General features: G+C 56.0%; 2 protein-coding genes across 8 annotated transcripts in view; one reads left to right on the top strand and one right to left on the bottom strand.

Annotated features, from left to right (window-relative positions):
- Nucleotides 1-12,614, top strand: part of FLRT1 (fibronectin leucine rich transmembrane protein 1) — an 83,840-nt gene extending 71,226 nt beyond the window's left edge. The window contains exon 3 of one of the 2 annotated variants that reach the window (XM_005577481.5): nt 9,871-12,614. In XM_005577481.5, the coding sequence (XP_005577538.1) occupies nt 9,920-11,944 (2,025 nt within the window). In that variant the 5' untranslated portion in view covers nt 9,871-9,919 and the 3' untranslated portion in view covers nt 11,945-12,614. Of the gene's footprint in view, nt 1-9,142 lie in introns of both variants that reach the window. The other variant, XM_074013332.1, reaches the window with a different exon arrangement.
- The window catches only part of MACROD1 (mono-ADP ribosylhydrolase 1), a 172,277-nt gene that overhangs the window by 109,376 nt on the left and 50,127 nt on the right, over nt 1-12,774 (bottom strand). The gene's annotated exons all lie outside the window — the stretch shown is intronic.

The following is a 12,774-nucleotide window of genomic DNA, read 5'->3' as shown; positions in this document are numbered from 1 at the left end:
AGTGCCCAGCCCTGGTCCCTACTGCCCCTCCAGTCCCTAGGAGGGCTTGGGGGTCATTCCTAGGTTGTAGCGAAGCTGGAGGGGAGCAGCTGCTGCCCCCCAGGCCTGCTGCCATGGAAGATCTGCTCAGTGGCTCTGTGCAAAGGGAGGCAAGGAACAAACGCTCTGGGCAGACAGACCTGGGTTGGGGCCTGGCCCTCTGGTTGTGAGCGTGTGACCTTGGATAAGTCTGCCCCTCCCTGCGTGCCTCCCCTTTCTGCATTGGGGATGCAGCCTCTCCCCTCCACACAGGCTGTGGCCAGCTGGCGAGAGCATTCTGACGTGCCCAACACTCAAGCACCCAGCCCTGCTAGCTACTGCTAACGCTAACAGGCGTGACCCCACAGGCATGAGTGGCCCCCCAGGCATGAGTGGCCCCACAGGCGTAAGTGAGCCCACAGGCGTGAGTGAGCCCACAGGCGTGAGGGGTTGCGGACCTGCTGGTGGAGAAGACCAGCCCCTGTGAGACCCCGCTGGAGTTGGGACACTGTACCCCAGCACCCTCCCTGTGCCAAACCCCTGGGAAAGGGTTAGAGTTGGGCGCCAAGGCCCCAGGAGATGGGCGGGGAGGCTGCCCAAGCTGCTGGAGGGCTCTTTCTCCACCCCGTCTCATCCATGCGGAGCCTCAGATTTTCCTCATCTGCAAAAAGCAGACAATCACTGAGGTCCTTTATCTCATGATTCCAGGGTCCTGAGTGGCGAGTTCCATCCGTGTGTGTATCTGTGGGGTGGGCGGGAGGGGAAAAGGCCTGTGTAGTAAAGTGAGGCTCACCTCTGATAGTTGGAGACAGACACGCGGCTGGGCAGTGCCAGGCCAGCATCCATATCAGTGGGGGTGAGTAGGGACGGCCAAGAGTCTCCCTTTGGGGCCACAGAGGTCCCACTGGGCAGCTGAGACAGGTGGTAGGAGACCTGGGAAGGGGAGAGCTCCGGATATCAAGTCTGAGGCCTGGGTTTGTGGCCACCCCTCTGCCATCTGTGGCACAATCCAGACCCTTCCCTTTGCCTCTTTGGGCTGCTGTGGTAAGGGCACCCTGGGTCACCATGGCATCCTGGGGTGGGCTGCAGGAAGGCCAGCCTCCCTCTTCTCTACCACCACCCGGCCCTGGGTCTAGGTTCAGGGGCCTCCCTTTTGGTGGCCCTGTTCATTCATTCATCAGATGTTTACTGAGTACTTTCTGTGCCAGGCTCCATGCCAGGCACAAGGCAGACCATGTCCTAACTGTAGGAGTTTACATTCCAGGGGAAGGAGGCAATCCGTAAACTGATGACGGAGCAGGACCTGCCTCCCACCTTCTCAGGGTTGTTCTCAGCCCCTGAGAGGCCCTGCCCTCAGAGCCCAGTGCCAAGCCTCTGATCTAGGATCAGTGAGTGTCGCCCATCACCAGCCTTTCCTAGTCATACTGCTCCTCTCCAGGCCCTCTGCTGCGGCCCAGGATCCTAAAGGAGGCTGAGGAGGGAAGCGGCGCAGAGCCCACAGCCTCAGCCCTGTTCTTGGGGACTGTCCCCAGCCCTGCTGGTGCTGCTGCTCTTCCTTTTCCTCGCCCCCCAAAATAAAGACCTTTAGCCCCTCTCCTTCACTCTGAAACTCCACTGAGCTTTCTTTTATTTATTTATTTTTTTTGAGATAGCGTCTCACTCTGTCACCCAGGCTGGAGTGCAGTGGCACAACCTCAGCTCACTGCAACCTCCGCCTCCCAGGTTCAAGTGAATCTCCTGCCTCAGCCTCCCAAGTAGCTGGGACTACAGTCACGCACCACCACACCCAGCTAATTTTCGTATTTTTAGTAGAGACGGGGTTTCACCATGTTGACCAGGCTGGTTTTGAACTCCTGACCTCAGGTGATCCACCCGCCTCAGCCTCCCAAAGTGCTGGGATTACAAGGAACCACCTCGCCCAGCCCACTGGGCTTTCTTTTTCCCTTTCCTAAAGGAATTAAGTCTCAGTTTAGGCAGCTTTACTAAAAATGGACACAGACAGACAGAAACATCAGGTGTAGGCGCATCTTATTAAATAACGCCAAGAGAGAAAGGAACAAAATTACACGTGTCTCCTTTCATCCCCCCACCCCCTCCTGGCCTTGAATGGTTTAATATCGAACACTATTATCAATATAATTAACCTCCTAAGACACAATTCTAAAGTCTTGTTTTTTTAAAGCGATTTACATTCTCTGAAGTTCAGGACATCCCGCCGCCTGGCACCAGCACCGCCCAGACGGCCTATGCAGTTAGGTGCATTTATAGTGGATTTGCATACCTGTCTGCAATTACCGCTAGTGATAACAGCTGATGCATAATGCATGTGGCATGAAATTAGAAAAATAATTAACTTTAGGTCTTAAAAGAATCCCCGCCCCAGCCCCCATGCATCAGAAGCTCTAAATGATACCAGTGGACGGGATCCAGAGCAAAGTTGTTTAGGGTGATGGGTGTGGCTGGCTGGCACCCTGCCCTGGTGGGAGCTGGAGTTAGAAAGCCCTTGAGGGCCATGGCATCTAGCCCCTGCCCTAAGGAGATGCCTCTGGTGGGCCTGCAGTCCCTGGGGCATCTGCCTGAACTAGGGCTTGGAAAAGCCTCATTCACACAACTCAAGGCTCCCCTCTCTTCTTGCAGTTCATGTCTGGGGCTCGGGGAAGCACAGCTCATTGCTAGTAACAGTAATAGTCCCCTCATTCTGAATACGACTCTGCTAAGCATTGAAAGAAACCTTACTTTATCTCCACAAGAGCCCAGGGAAGTAGATAGTTTATGGCCACATTTTGCAGATAAAGACTTGAGACCCCTGTAATCCCAGCACTTTGGGAGGTCGAGGCGGGCAGATCACCTGAGGTCGGGAGTTTGAGATCAGCCTGACCAACATGGAGAAACCCCATCTCTACTAAAAATACAAAATTAGCTGGGCTTGGTGGCGCATGCCTGTAGTCCCAGCTACTCGGGAGGCTGAGGCAAGAGAATCGCCTGAACCCAGGAGATGGAGGTTGTGGTGAGCCAAGATCGTACCATTGCATTCCACTCTGGGCAACAAGAGCGAAACTGTCTCAAAAAAAGACTTGAGACCCAAGGCCACCCCACAGTAGGCTGAGCAGCTGGGTTGAGCCATGCAGGCCCCAGGTCTACTTGCCTTCGCAGGAAAGGGGCTTCCTGGGAAGAAGGAGGGGAGCTCTCCCTGGGTCTCCCTGAGCACCAGGAGGCAGCGGCCTGCCCTGTCTACCTCCTGGCCCTCTTCCCGCTGTCTTGTTTGCAGTTGAGCCCCCAGGAAGGTGGGGTCTCTCATTAATTTAAACAAAGGTTTGCTGAAGCCCCGTCACAGAGCTGGAGATGATTGTGCCTTGGTGGGGCTTCCTGTCTAGTGGGAGGTGGGACTGGGGTCCCACTGGCCCTTCCTGCTCTGGAGCTGAGAAACTGCTTCTGCCCAGTCTGCCTGCACAGCATTCTCAGTGAGGACTTGAAGGCCTGGCAAGGTTTAGGGGAAACACAGGAATTATTGCCGAAGGGAGGGACTGGCAGGGGAAAGACCCTTGCAAGAGACCCTACCTGGGGGCTGGGAAGTAGGGAAAAGCCAGAGGACCCCAGGGTCTGCAGCAGCCACACACCAGTGCCAGGCTACACGGGCAGACAGATTCCTAAGGACAGTGGCAGGCAGGTAGGCAGGAAGGAGGCTGAGGGGTGAGTGGGGGTGGGGGAGACGTGACCAGCATCCATGCACGTGAGCATGTGCTTGTCTTTCCTACATACAGAGTTTGCATGCAGGACACTTCCTCTCCTGACCTGGCCCTGCCTGAGATGCCCCCATCCCAGGGATGGGGCAGGTGAAAGAGGACACACGGGAGCGAGGCCAGACAGGGATGTGAGCTGTTTCCTTGCTGGCTTCCGGAAGCTCCTAGGACATGCCTATGAATAGAAAATAGCATCCCCAGGTTCCATGAGGGCCAGGAGCCAGCAGTGGGGTCCCCGGCAAAGGCTGAGCAGCAGACAGTCGGCCATAAGCCACCGCAAGTGGTGGGGAAGAAGCTCGGTGTCAGTGGCTTGTAAAGGCTTTGCAGTTGGGTGCAGACACCCACACTCAGCTTCCCTACTGCTCCCCTAGACCTGGGAAACCTGGGAAGCTGCTGTCTTCTCCCCACTCGTGACACTGGGCAGGAGCTCCACAAAGGGTCTAATGCACCGTGAGCGCAGCTTCTGGGGAGGGCTGCAGACGGAGCGGAGAGGGGAGGGAGAGAAGCCTCAGGACTTCTCAGGGGTAGGAGTGAGTATGGCGTGGAGGAGGTAAGAAACTATTTCTGGCCACTAGGTGACCTGATGACAAAGGCCCATTTAAAACCCTCTTACCTCTCCCAACCCCTCCACCCTGCCACCAGCTTGGAGGGCCTCCCATAGGAGGCTGACACGGCCCCATAGGAGGGGACGGTTGATGGCTCCATCCACCAGCTCTGTGCGGCCCAGACATAGGGTCAAGGCTGCCAGCATGGCTTGGGGGAGGCGCAGGATTGCACCCACACAGTTTGAGGTGGACGGGGGGGCAACATCTCAACTTCACAGAGGCTGATAAGGGGTCAGCCTGTCCCGAAGGCGCAGCCAGGAGCACGGGAGTAGAGAACGGGCCACTGGAGCATGGAGGACAGAGACAAGCAGCTACTGCAGAAGCTAGGCCGCGTGTCTGGGGAGGCAGAGATTTGTGGCAGCTTTTAAACTGGATGCGTCAGGGCCATCCAGATCGCACTCAGGAGGGGGTACTCTGCACATAAAATGTCAGCGAACCCTGAATTGTAAGTTCCCATGTAAGGGCCCCTATTATGACCACATTTATAGATGAGGAAATCGAGGCTCAGAGAGGGCAAGCAGCTTGCTCAAAATCACATAGCCTGAGGCCCAGCGTGGTGGCTCATGCCTATAATCTCAGCACTTTGGGAGGCTGAAGTGGGCGGATTGCTTGAACCTAGGAGTTCAAGCCCAGCCTGGGCAACATAGCAAAACCCCATCTCTGCAAAAAATACAAAAATTAGCTAGATGTGGTGGTGCACGCCTGTGGTCCCAGCTCCACAGGAGGCTGAGGTGGGAGCATCACCTGAGCCCAGGGAGGTCGAGGCTGCAGTGAGCCATGATCGAGCCACTGCATTCCAGACTGGGTGACAGAGTGAGACCCTGTCTCAAAAAAGAAATCACATGACCTGAAAGTGGCAGAGGCAGGACTTGAACCCAGGCCTCTCTGTCCTGGAGGCTGGCAGGGGCCAAGGACTGATAGAGCCAAGAATAATGCCAAGAATAATGCCCCAGGGCCCCCAGCTAAGCGGGGGGAGTCCTGGATACCTACAGCCGGAGCCATCCCACTGCTCCCCTCCCCCACCCCTGTGGCCCGCCAAGGATCCGGCTGTCAGTCATGGAGCTGGCAGGTCGTAACTCATACGACGCTGAAGTCTGAGGGATCCACGCAAGGACGACAAGCGATCCCATAAAAGACAGGCGATTTACCAGTTTAATTTGATGGCCGCATAAACTATGAAACACACAACAAGGGAATAAAAAGGCAGCCAGGCACCCAGGCAATTAAAGACTCCTCTGGTGAGGTGTGCCATCTTCCTCGCCACCCCTAGGCCCCGCCCTATTTTCCTGTAGCCAGAGGGCTCAGCCTCGGGCTGGCCTTGGGGGGCGGGGGGTGGCAGGGGAGCCTCTGGCCAAGATGGATGAGGCTCACAGACAGTGGAGCGGAAAGGCCTTGGGTCCCTGCCTCCCAAATGCTTCTTGGTTATCTATCAAGCATCTCTGAAAGGTGCAATTTAGACTCTATTATGATGCTGAGGCCTCTGGAGGCTGAGGACCGTGGCCATGAGCTGAGCGGGCACTGGGAACAGATGTCCATGCCAGGGAATGCGGTGGTTTGCCTTGGCTTTTGCCTTACAAGTTTGCCCCCTACTTAGGGCACTGCTCAGGAACAGCCGAGTACAAAGGCCACCTGTATCCCTTGTGCCAGGAGTCATCAGCCAACAGACCAGGGAGGGGGGTAATCCTCCAGCCAGATGCTGGGGGGCCCCTGGCAGAGGTGCTCCTAGACTCAGACTTGACCCTGGAGATGGAGGCAAGGTGACCTGTGAGCAGGCCTGTGTCTTCCTGTCTCTAGCACCTGCCCTGTGCTACCTGCCTGCTCATAAGTGACTTGAGGCAGGACCTCCGGCTCCATAACCTTCATGGGCCTGGCTCGGTGCAGAAGGGACAGACGTGCAGTGGGAAATCTGGGCTGACTGTGACCTTGGCTGGGCCCCTCTTGTCTCTGAGTCTCAGGCTGCTGGGCTGTGAAATGAGGGCTGTGGACCTGTGTGTAGGTGGCAACCTCTGCACCCTTGCCTGTGAAGGGGAGTGGGTGAGGTCTGGCCAGAGAAGTCACCCCACCGCCTAGGCTTTTCATTATCCTCTGGAGGCTGATGTGTCTAGCTCTGCATGCTGTCCTGGCCTCCAAGCCCGTCCTCTCCCACGATCTGGGCCAGTGTCCTTCCCAGTGCCCGATGTAATGAAAGGTAAGGTGGTCAGATAAGGGCCAGGGCAACCTGGGATGGCCCTGGGCAAAGGAAGCAGGAGGCTCACGGGAGAGTGGGTACCTCCGTGAAGGTCTGAGAATGCTCAGCCTGGGCCGCAGGACTGTGTCTGGGCTGGCCAGGGACTCACAGCCCTCAGCAATCTGGAGTCAAGCACTGGGGTCCTGCAGCCACACAGCCCTGGGGTGGAATCCAGACCCCACCTCCTCCTGCCAGGGGACCATGGGCAGGTCTCTGTGCCCCCGTTCCCTCATCTACAGAACAAGTCCATCACAGTTTCTCCTTTGAAATCTTTAGTGAGCATCTGCCACGTGGGAAACACCATGAGTAAGATGCACGAATCCCTGCCCTTATAGCGAGTACCTTCTAGTGGGGAGACAGACAATGAAAACAAAAAAGGGCCGGGAGCGATGGCTCACACCTGTAATCCCAGCACTTTGAGAGGCCCAGGGAGGTGGATCACGAGGTCAAGAGACCAAGACCATCCTGGCCAACATGGTGAGACCCCGTCTCTACTAAAAATACAAAAAATTAGCTAGGCGTGGTGGTGGGCACCTGTAGTGCCAGCTACTCAGGAGGCTGAAGCAGGAGGATCACTTGAACCCAGGAGGCGGAGGTTGTAGTGACCCAAGATGGCTCCATGGCACTCACACCTGGTGACAGAGCGAGACTCCATCTCAAAACACAAAACAAGACAAAACAAAACAAAAAAGATAAAACATGTAGTGTGTTAGTTGGTGGTAAATACTATAGGTAAGCAAGGAACCGAGAGGAGTATCTGGGAGTTATAATTCTTGATAGGGTGCCCAGGAAAGGCCTCACCAGAAGGAGATGGAGGCATGGATCTGGGGATGAGCTGTCTGGGCAGACAGCACAGCATGTGCCAGGGCCCTGGGGATACCAGGGGTTGCCTGGCTGCTGCAGTCAGTGAGAGGGGAATGGAGTGGACAAGGCCAACGGGGGTGCCACACAGGATTGCATAGGGCCTTGGCAGCCACCTTGATGACTGTGGTGGCTGTCTGGGCAGAGACCCTGTAAGTGCAAAGGGAGCTTTTGAGTGTGCAGGGGTGAGTGGCAGAGGCATTCACCATGGTGGGGCCCATTCTGTCGTCGGGTGGCCACTGATGTAAAGCCACACTTGGCCACAGTCCCTGCCCTTGCAGTTTGGTGACATGAAAACACCAGTCACCAAACAGTGTGACCTGCAACCCACAGAGTGCTCCAGCCTCAAGATTGCCAAGATTCTGGCCTCCTCCCCAGATGGCCTAGGTTCCTCCTACCTGGTTCTCAAGTAGTCTTGAGTAAGTTAACATCTCTGAGCTTCAGTTTTCTCATCTGCTCAGTGGGATTAAGGGCACTGACCTCATGTTTGCTGGGAGGGTTAAATGACTTAAATATTAGGAAAGTTCTCAGCAAAGTCTTTATTATAGTTTGAGCTACCATCCATCCCATCAGAAAGGAATCCCAAGTGGCTACAACAGGGCCTGGAATATAGTAGATTCTCAATAAAGCTCTGTTGGATGCATGATGGATGGATGGATGGATAGATGGATGGATGGATGGATGGATGGATGGATGGATGGATGGATGGACAGGTGGGTGCATGGATGGATAGATGGACAGGTGGATGCATGGATGGATGGATGGACAGGTAGATGCATGGATGGATGGATGGACAGGTGCATGCCAGAATGGATGGATGGATGGATGGATGGATGGATGACAGGTGGATGCATGGATGCATGGATGGATGGATGGTTAGGTGGGTGGATGGATGGATGGATGAATGATGGACAGATGGATGAATGGATGGTAGGTGGATGGGTGGGTGGACAGATGGATGGGCAGAACAGAGGGAAGCTTTATCTGGGGCCCCAGGAAAACCTAGTAGAGGAGGTAACATTTGAGCTGGGTCCTGCAAGAGTAACTTGCGTGATGGAAAGAAAAAGCAGCCAGGAATAGAGAAGGACAGAGAAGACAGAAAGTTTTGCCTGGTTGAGAAACAGGTGTTCAGTCCCTGGGGCATGGAAGTAAGGTCCTTGCTGGCTCAGTGGGCAGGTGCCAGCTCTGCTGTGTACACCAGGGCTGCCCTCCCAGGCTGGGGCTTCAGGCTCTGAGAGACCATCTTGTCCCATCATTGAAAAGCCTCCGTGAACCCAGCGTTTTACAGCAGACTTTTGCTGGCTGCATGAAGACACCTTCCTCACTGAGACTGAAAGATAATTTCTCTTTAATTGATTTTTTTACCACTATGAACAGTAAAATAATATAAGAAAAATCTATGCTGCAATTTTTCCATTTGTGAAAACTGAAATTACACCTTGCAGCCAATTCCCTCAGAGTACAAATGCCTCCCTCCTTTTATTTGTCTCATTCCTTTAAAATTCAGCTATTCCAGGAAAAAAAAAAAAAAAAAAAAAACGGTCTGTTTATGATTTGAGAAAGGGGCAAGGTGTGGGACAATTTCCCACACAACTCGAAACCCAGGGCCAGGGAGGCACATCTGATGAAAAGAGATTTCTGTAAATACATGAGAAAGTGATTCTGTTGACACCTCATTCTTCTGTCTGTAGAATGTACGAGTGACAACAGGACATGTTGTTTTAACACCAGACAATGAAGCTCCCTGCTCTGCACTCCTCGCCAGTGATGGCACTGACAGCTTCGTTCTCGCAGGTTCTGGCGACGCCCCCCTTTTGAGCTCCTGGGCCTTCCAGAAACAAGCTTTCCTTTTGAACCCTGGGTCCGAGCCAGATAGCAATGCCTGCTCCTCGTGCGGTGCCAGGGAAACAGCCGCTGTGAATCCATAAAACACGCCCTAAATCCATCCCATCCATATTGACTGGTACCTTTAGCATTGGTCATAAAGACTGGCTTTGTGTGAAGTCTTGAGAGAAGAAACCAAACCTGCCGCATGGCTCTCACTAAATTAACCTCCCCGAGGCTCCGGATCACATTTCAGGAGGGCTGTGGCAGTGTGCGTCTCATTAATGGGCAACCTCTTGGCTCCCGATACGATTTAACGTTAGCCAGATGTTGTTAGAATCCGACCTTGGCGGGAGCAATCACCTGTGGCATAAACCTGGCACAAAGGCCGCTCCTCCAGCTTGACCGCACCCTGCAGGACCTGACTTCGGCCACCCCTTGGTGCAGGCTGGCAGGCAGGAGGGGTGCACGATTCGCTCCTGGGTGACTTCGGCCACCCCTTGTGCAGGCTGGCAGGTGGGAGGGGTGCACGATTCGTTCCTGGGGTCACTGTCGCCTCCTCCCTCTCACTGACCCCGCCCTGTGCTCCTTGCAGGTATTCAGGCTCCAGGCCAGGTGGGGCCAGACACCCCCAGCCATCCACCATGGTGGTGGCACACCCCACCGCCACCACCACCACCACAACCACTGCCACTGTCACGGCCACTGTCGTGATGACCACGTCCACCATGGACCTGCGGGACTGGCTGTTCCTCTGCTACGGGCTCATCGCCTTCCTGACGGAGGTCATCGACAGCACCACCTGCCCCTCGGTGTGCCGCTGTGACAACGGCTTCATCTACTGCAACGACCGGGGACTCACCTCCATCCCCGCAGACATCCCTGATGACGCCACCACCCTCTACCTGCAGAACAACCAGATCAACAACGCCGGCATCCCCCAGGACCTCAAGACCAAGGTCAACGTGCAGGTCATCTACCTGTACGAGAATGACCTGGACGAGTTCCCCATCAACCTGCCCCGCTCCCTCCGGGAGCTGCACCTGCAGGACAACAACGTGCGCACCATCGCCAGGGACTCGCTGGCCCGCATCCCGCTGCTGGAGAAGCTGCACCTGGATGACAATTCTGTGTCCACCGTCAGCATTGAGGAGGACGCCTTTGCCGACAGCAAACAGCTCAAGCTGCTCTTCCTGAGCCGGAACCACCTGAGCAGCATCCCCTCGGGGCTGCCACACACGCTGGAGGAGCTGCGACTGGACGACAACCGCATCTCCACCATCCCGCTGCATGCCTTCAAGGGCCTCAACAGCCTGCGGCGCCTGGTGCTGGACGGTAACCTGCTGGCCAACCAGCGCATCGCGGACGATACCTTCAGCCGCCTACAGAACCTCACAGAGCTCTCGCTGGTGCGCAACTCGCTGGCCGCACCACCCCTCAACCTGCCCAGCGCCCACCTGCAGAAGCTCTACCTGCAGGACAACGCCATCAGCCACATCCCCTACAACACGCTGGCCAAGATGCGTGAGCTGGAGCGGCTGGACCTGTCCAACAACAACCTGACCACGCTGCCCCGTGGCCTGTTCGACGACCTGGGGAACCTGGCCCAGCTGCTGCTCAGGAACAACCCCTGGTTCTGTGGCTGCAACCTCATGTGGCTGCGGGACTGGGTGAAGGCACGGGCGGCCGTGGTCAACGTGCGGGGCCTCATGTGCCAGGGCCCTGAGAAGGTCCGAGGCATGGCCATCAAGGACATCACTAGCGAGATGGACGAGTGTTTTGAGACGGGGTCACAGGGTGGCGTGGCCAACGCGGCTGCCAAGACCACGGCCAGCAACCACGCCTCCGCCACCACGCCCCAGGGTTCCCTGTTTACCCTCAAGGCCAAAAGGCCAGGGCTACGCATCCCCGACTCCAACATTGACTACCCTATGGCGACGGGCGATGGTGCCAAGACCCTGGCCATCCACGTGAAGGCCCTGACAGCAGATTCTATCCGCATCACGTGGAAGGCCACGCTCCCCGCCTCCTCCTTCCGGCTCAGCTGGCTGCGCCTGGGCCACAGCCCGGCCGTGGGCTCCATCACAGAGACCTTGGTGCAGGGGGACAAGACAGAGTACCTGCTGACGGCCCTGGAGCCCAAGTCTACCTACATCATCTGCATGGTCACCATGGAGACCAGTAATGCCTATGTAGCTGACGAGACACCCGTGTGTGCCAAGGCAGAGACGGCCGACAGCTACGGCCCTACCACCACGCTCAACCAGGAGCAGAATGCCGGCCCCATGGCGGGCCTGCCCCTGGCGGGCATCATCGGTGGGGCCGTGGCTCTGGTCTTCCTCTTCCTGGTCCTGGGGGCCGTCTGCTGGTACGTGCACCAAGCGGGCGAACTGCTGACCCGGGAGAGGGCCTACAACCGGGGCAGCAGGAAAAAGGATGACTATATGGAGTCGGGGACCAAGAAGGACAACTCCATCCTGGAAATCCGTGGGCCCGGCCTGCAGATGCTGCCCATCAACCCATACCGCGCCAAAGAGGAGTACGTGGTCCACACCATCTTCCCCTCCAACGGCAGCAGCCTCTGCAAGGCCACGCACACCATTGGCTACGGCACCACGCGGGGCTACCGGGACGGCGGCATCCCCGACATAGACTACTCCTACACATGATGCCCGCCCACCTGGGCTGCCTCGCCCCAGCCCCAGCTGCCCTGGCGTGGCCACGTGGCTTTGCCCAGCCTGCTGCAACCCGAGAGAGCAAGGAAGAGAAATTCCACGGATGACTTTCCCCCGCAGAAAGCAAAGTTTGGGGAGGGCTGACGATTTTGTAGAACACAACCGTGACAATTTTTTTTTAAAGAATAGAAGGCAGGAGGGGGAATTCGACATTGTTGAAGACATAATTTATACCGAGTTATACCAGTTGGGGAGGGAAGGACTAAAAATAATATCACAGGAAGGGCTGGGTTGGGTTTTTTGTTGTTTTTTTTTTTTCCCTGAACTGGAAGGATACTACCTGTACAACATCTGTGGACACCTCATGCTCTGTTCAGGGCCGTCACAAAGGAACCGCCAGGGAGAAGCAGCCGGCTCTCAAAGCTCCCACGCAGCTCTCCCGCTGCTGGCCACTCGCTGGCAACGCGATGGAAGGTTTTCAGGCTCCTCACAAAGGAGAGAGGGAAGAAAAGATCTTTTGCCCTGGAGATACGGACCTGAAATCTCTCCCCTGGCTCATTCCATACCATTTCCCTTGCAGATTTGCAGAAACATGGCGTCTTTCACTGCATTCTTTGAACAATCATGTAGTTGATTAAAAAACAAACAAACTTGTTTTTCCCTAGGCTGAAGCCCTCTTCAGTTCCATGCACCACGCTCTCCTGTAGAAGCCCCGGCGGAAGCCGTAGCTTTCCCCGCCACCTGGAGGTGCATCTGTCTGCCTGTCTATCCCTGTCGCAGTGTCTCTAAGTACAGATGGGTAGACAGAGCCACATGCACGGTCC

This window comes from Macaca fascicularis, chromosome 14 (assembly GCF_037993035.2).
Source record: "Macaca fascicularis isolate 582-1 chromosome 14, T2T-MFA8v1.1".
Lineage (NCBI taxonomy): Eukaryota > Metazoa > Chordata > Mammalia > Primates > Cercopithecidae > Macaca > Macaca fascicularis.
The sequence above is the reverse complement of the archived record's forward strand: the minus strand, read 5'-3'. Positions and strand labels throughout refer to the sequence as shown.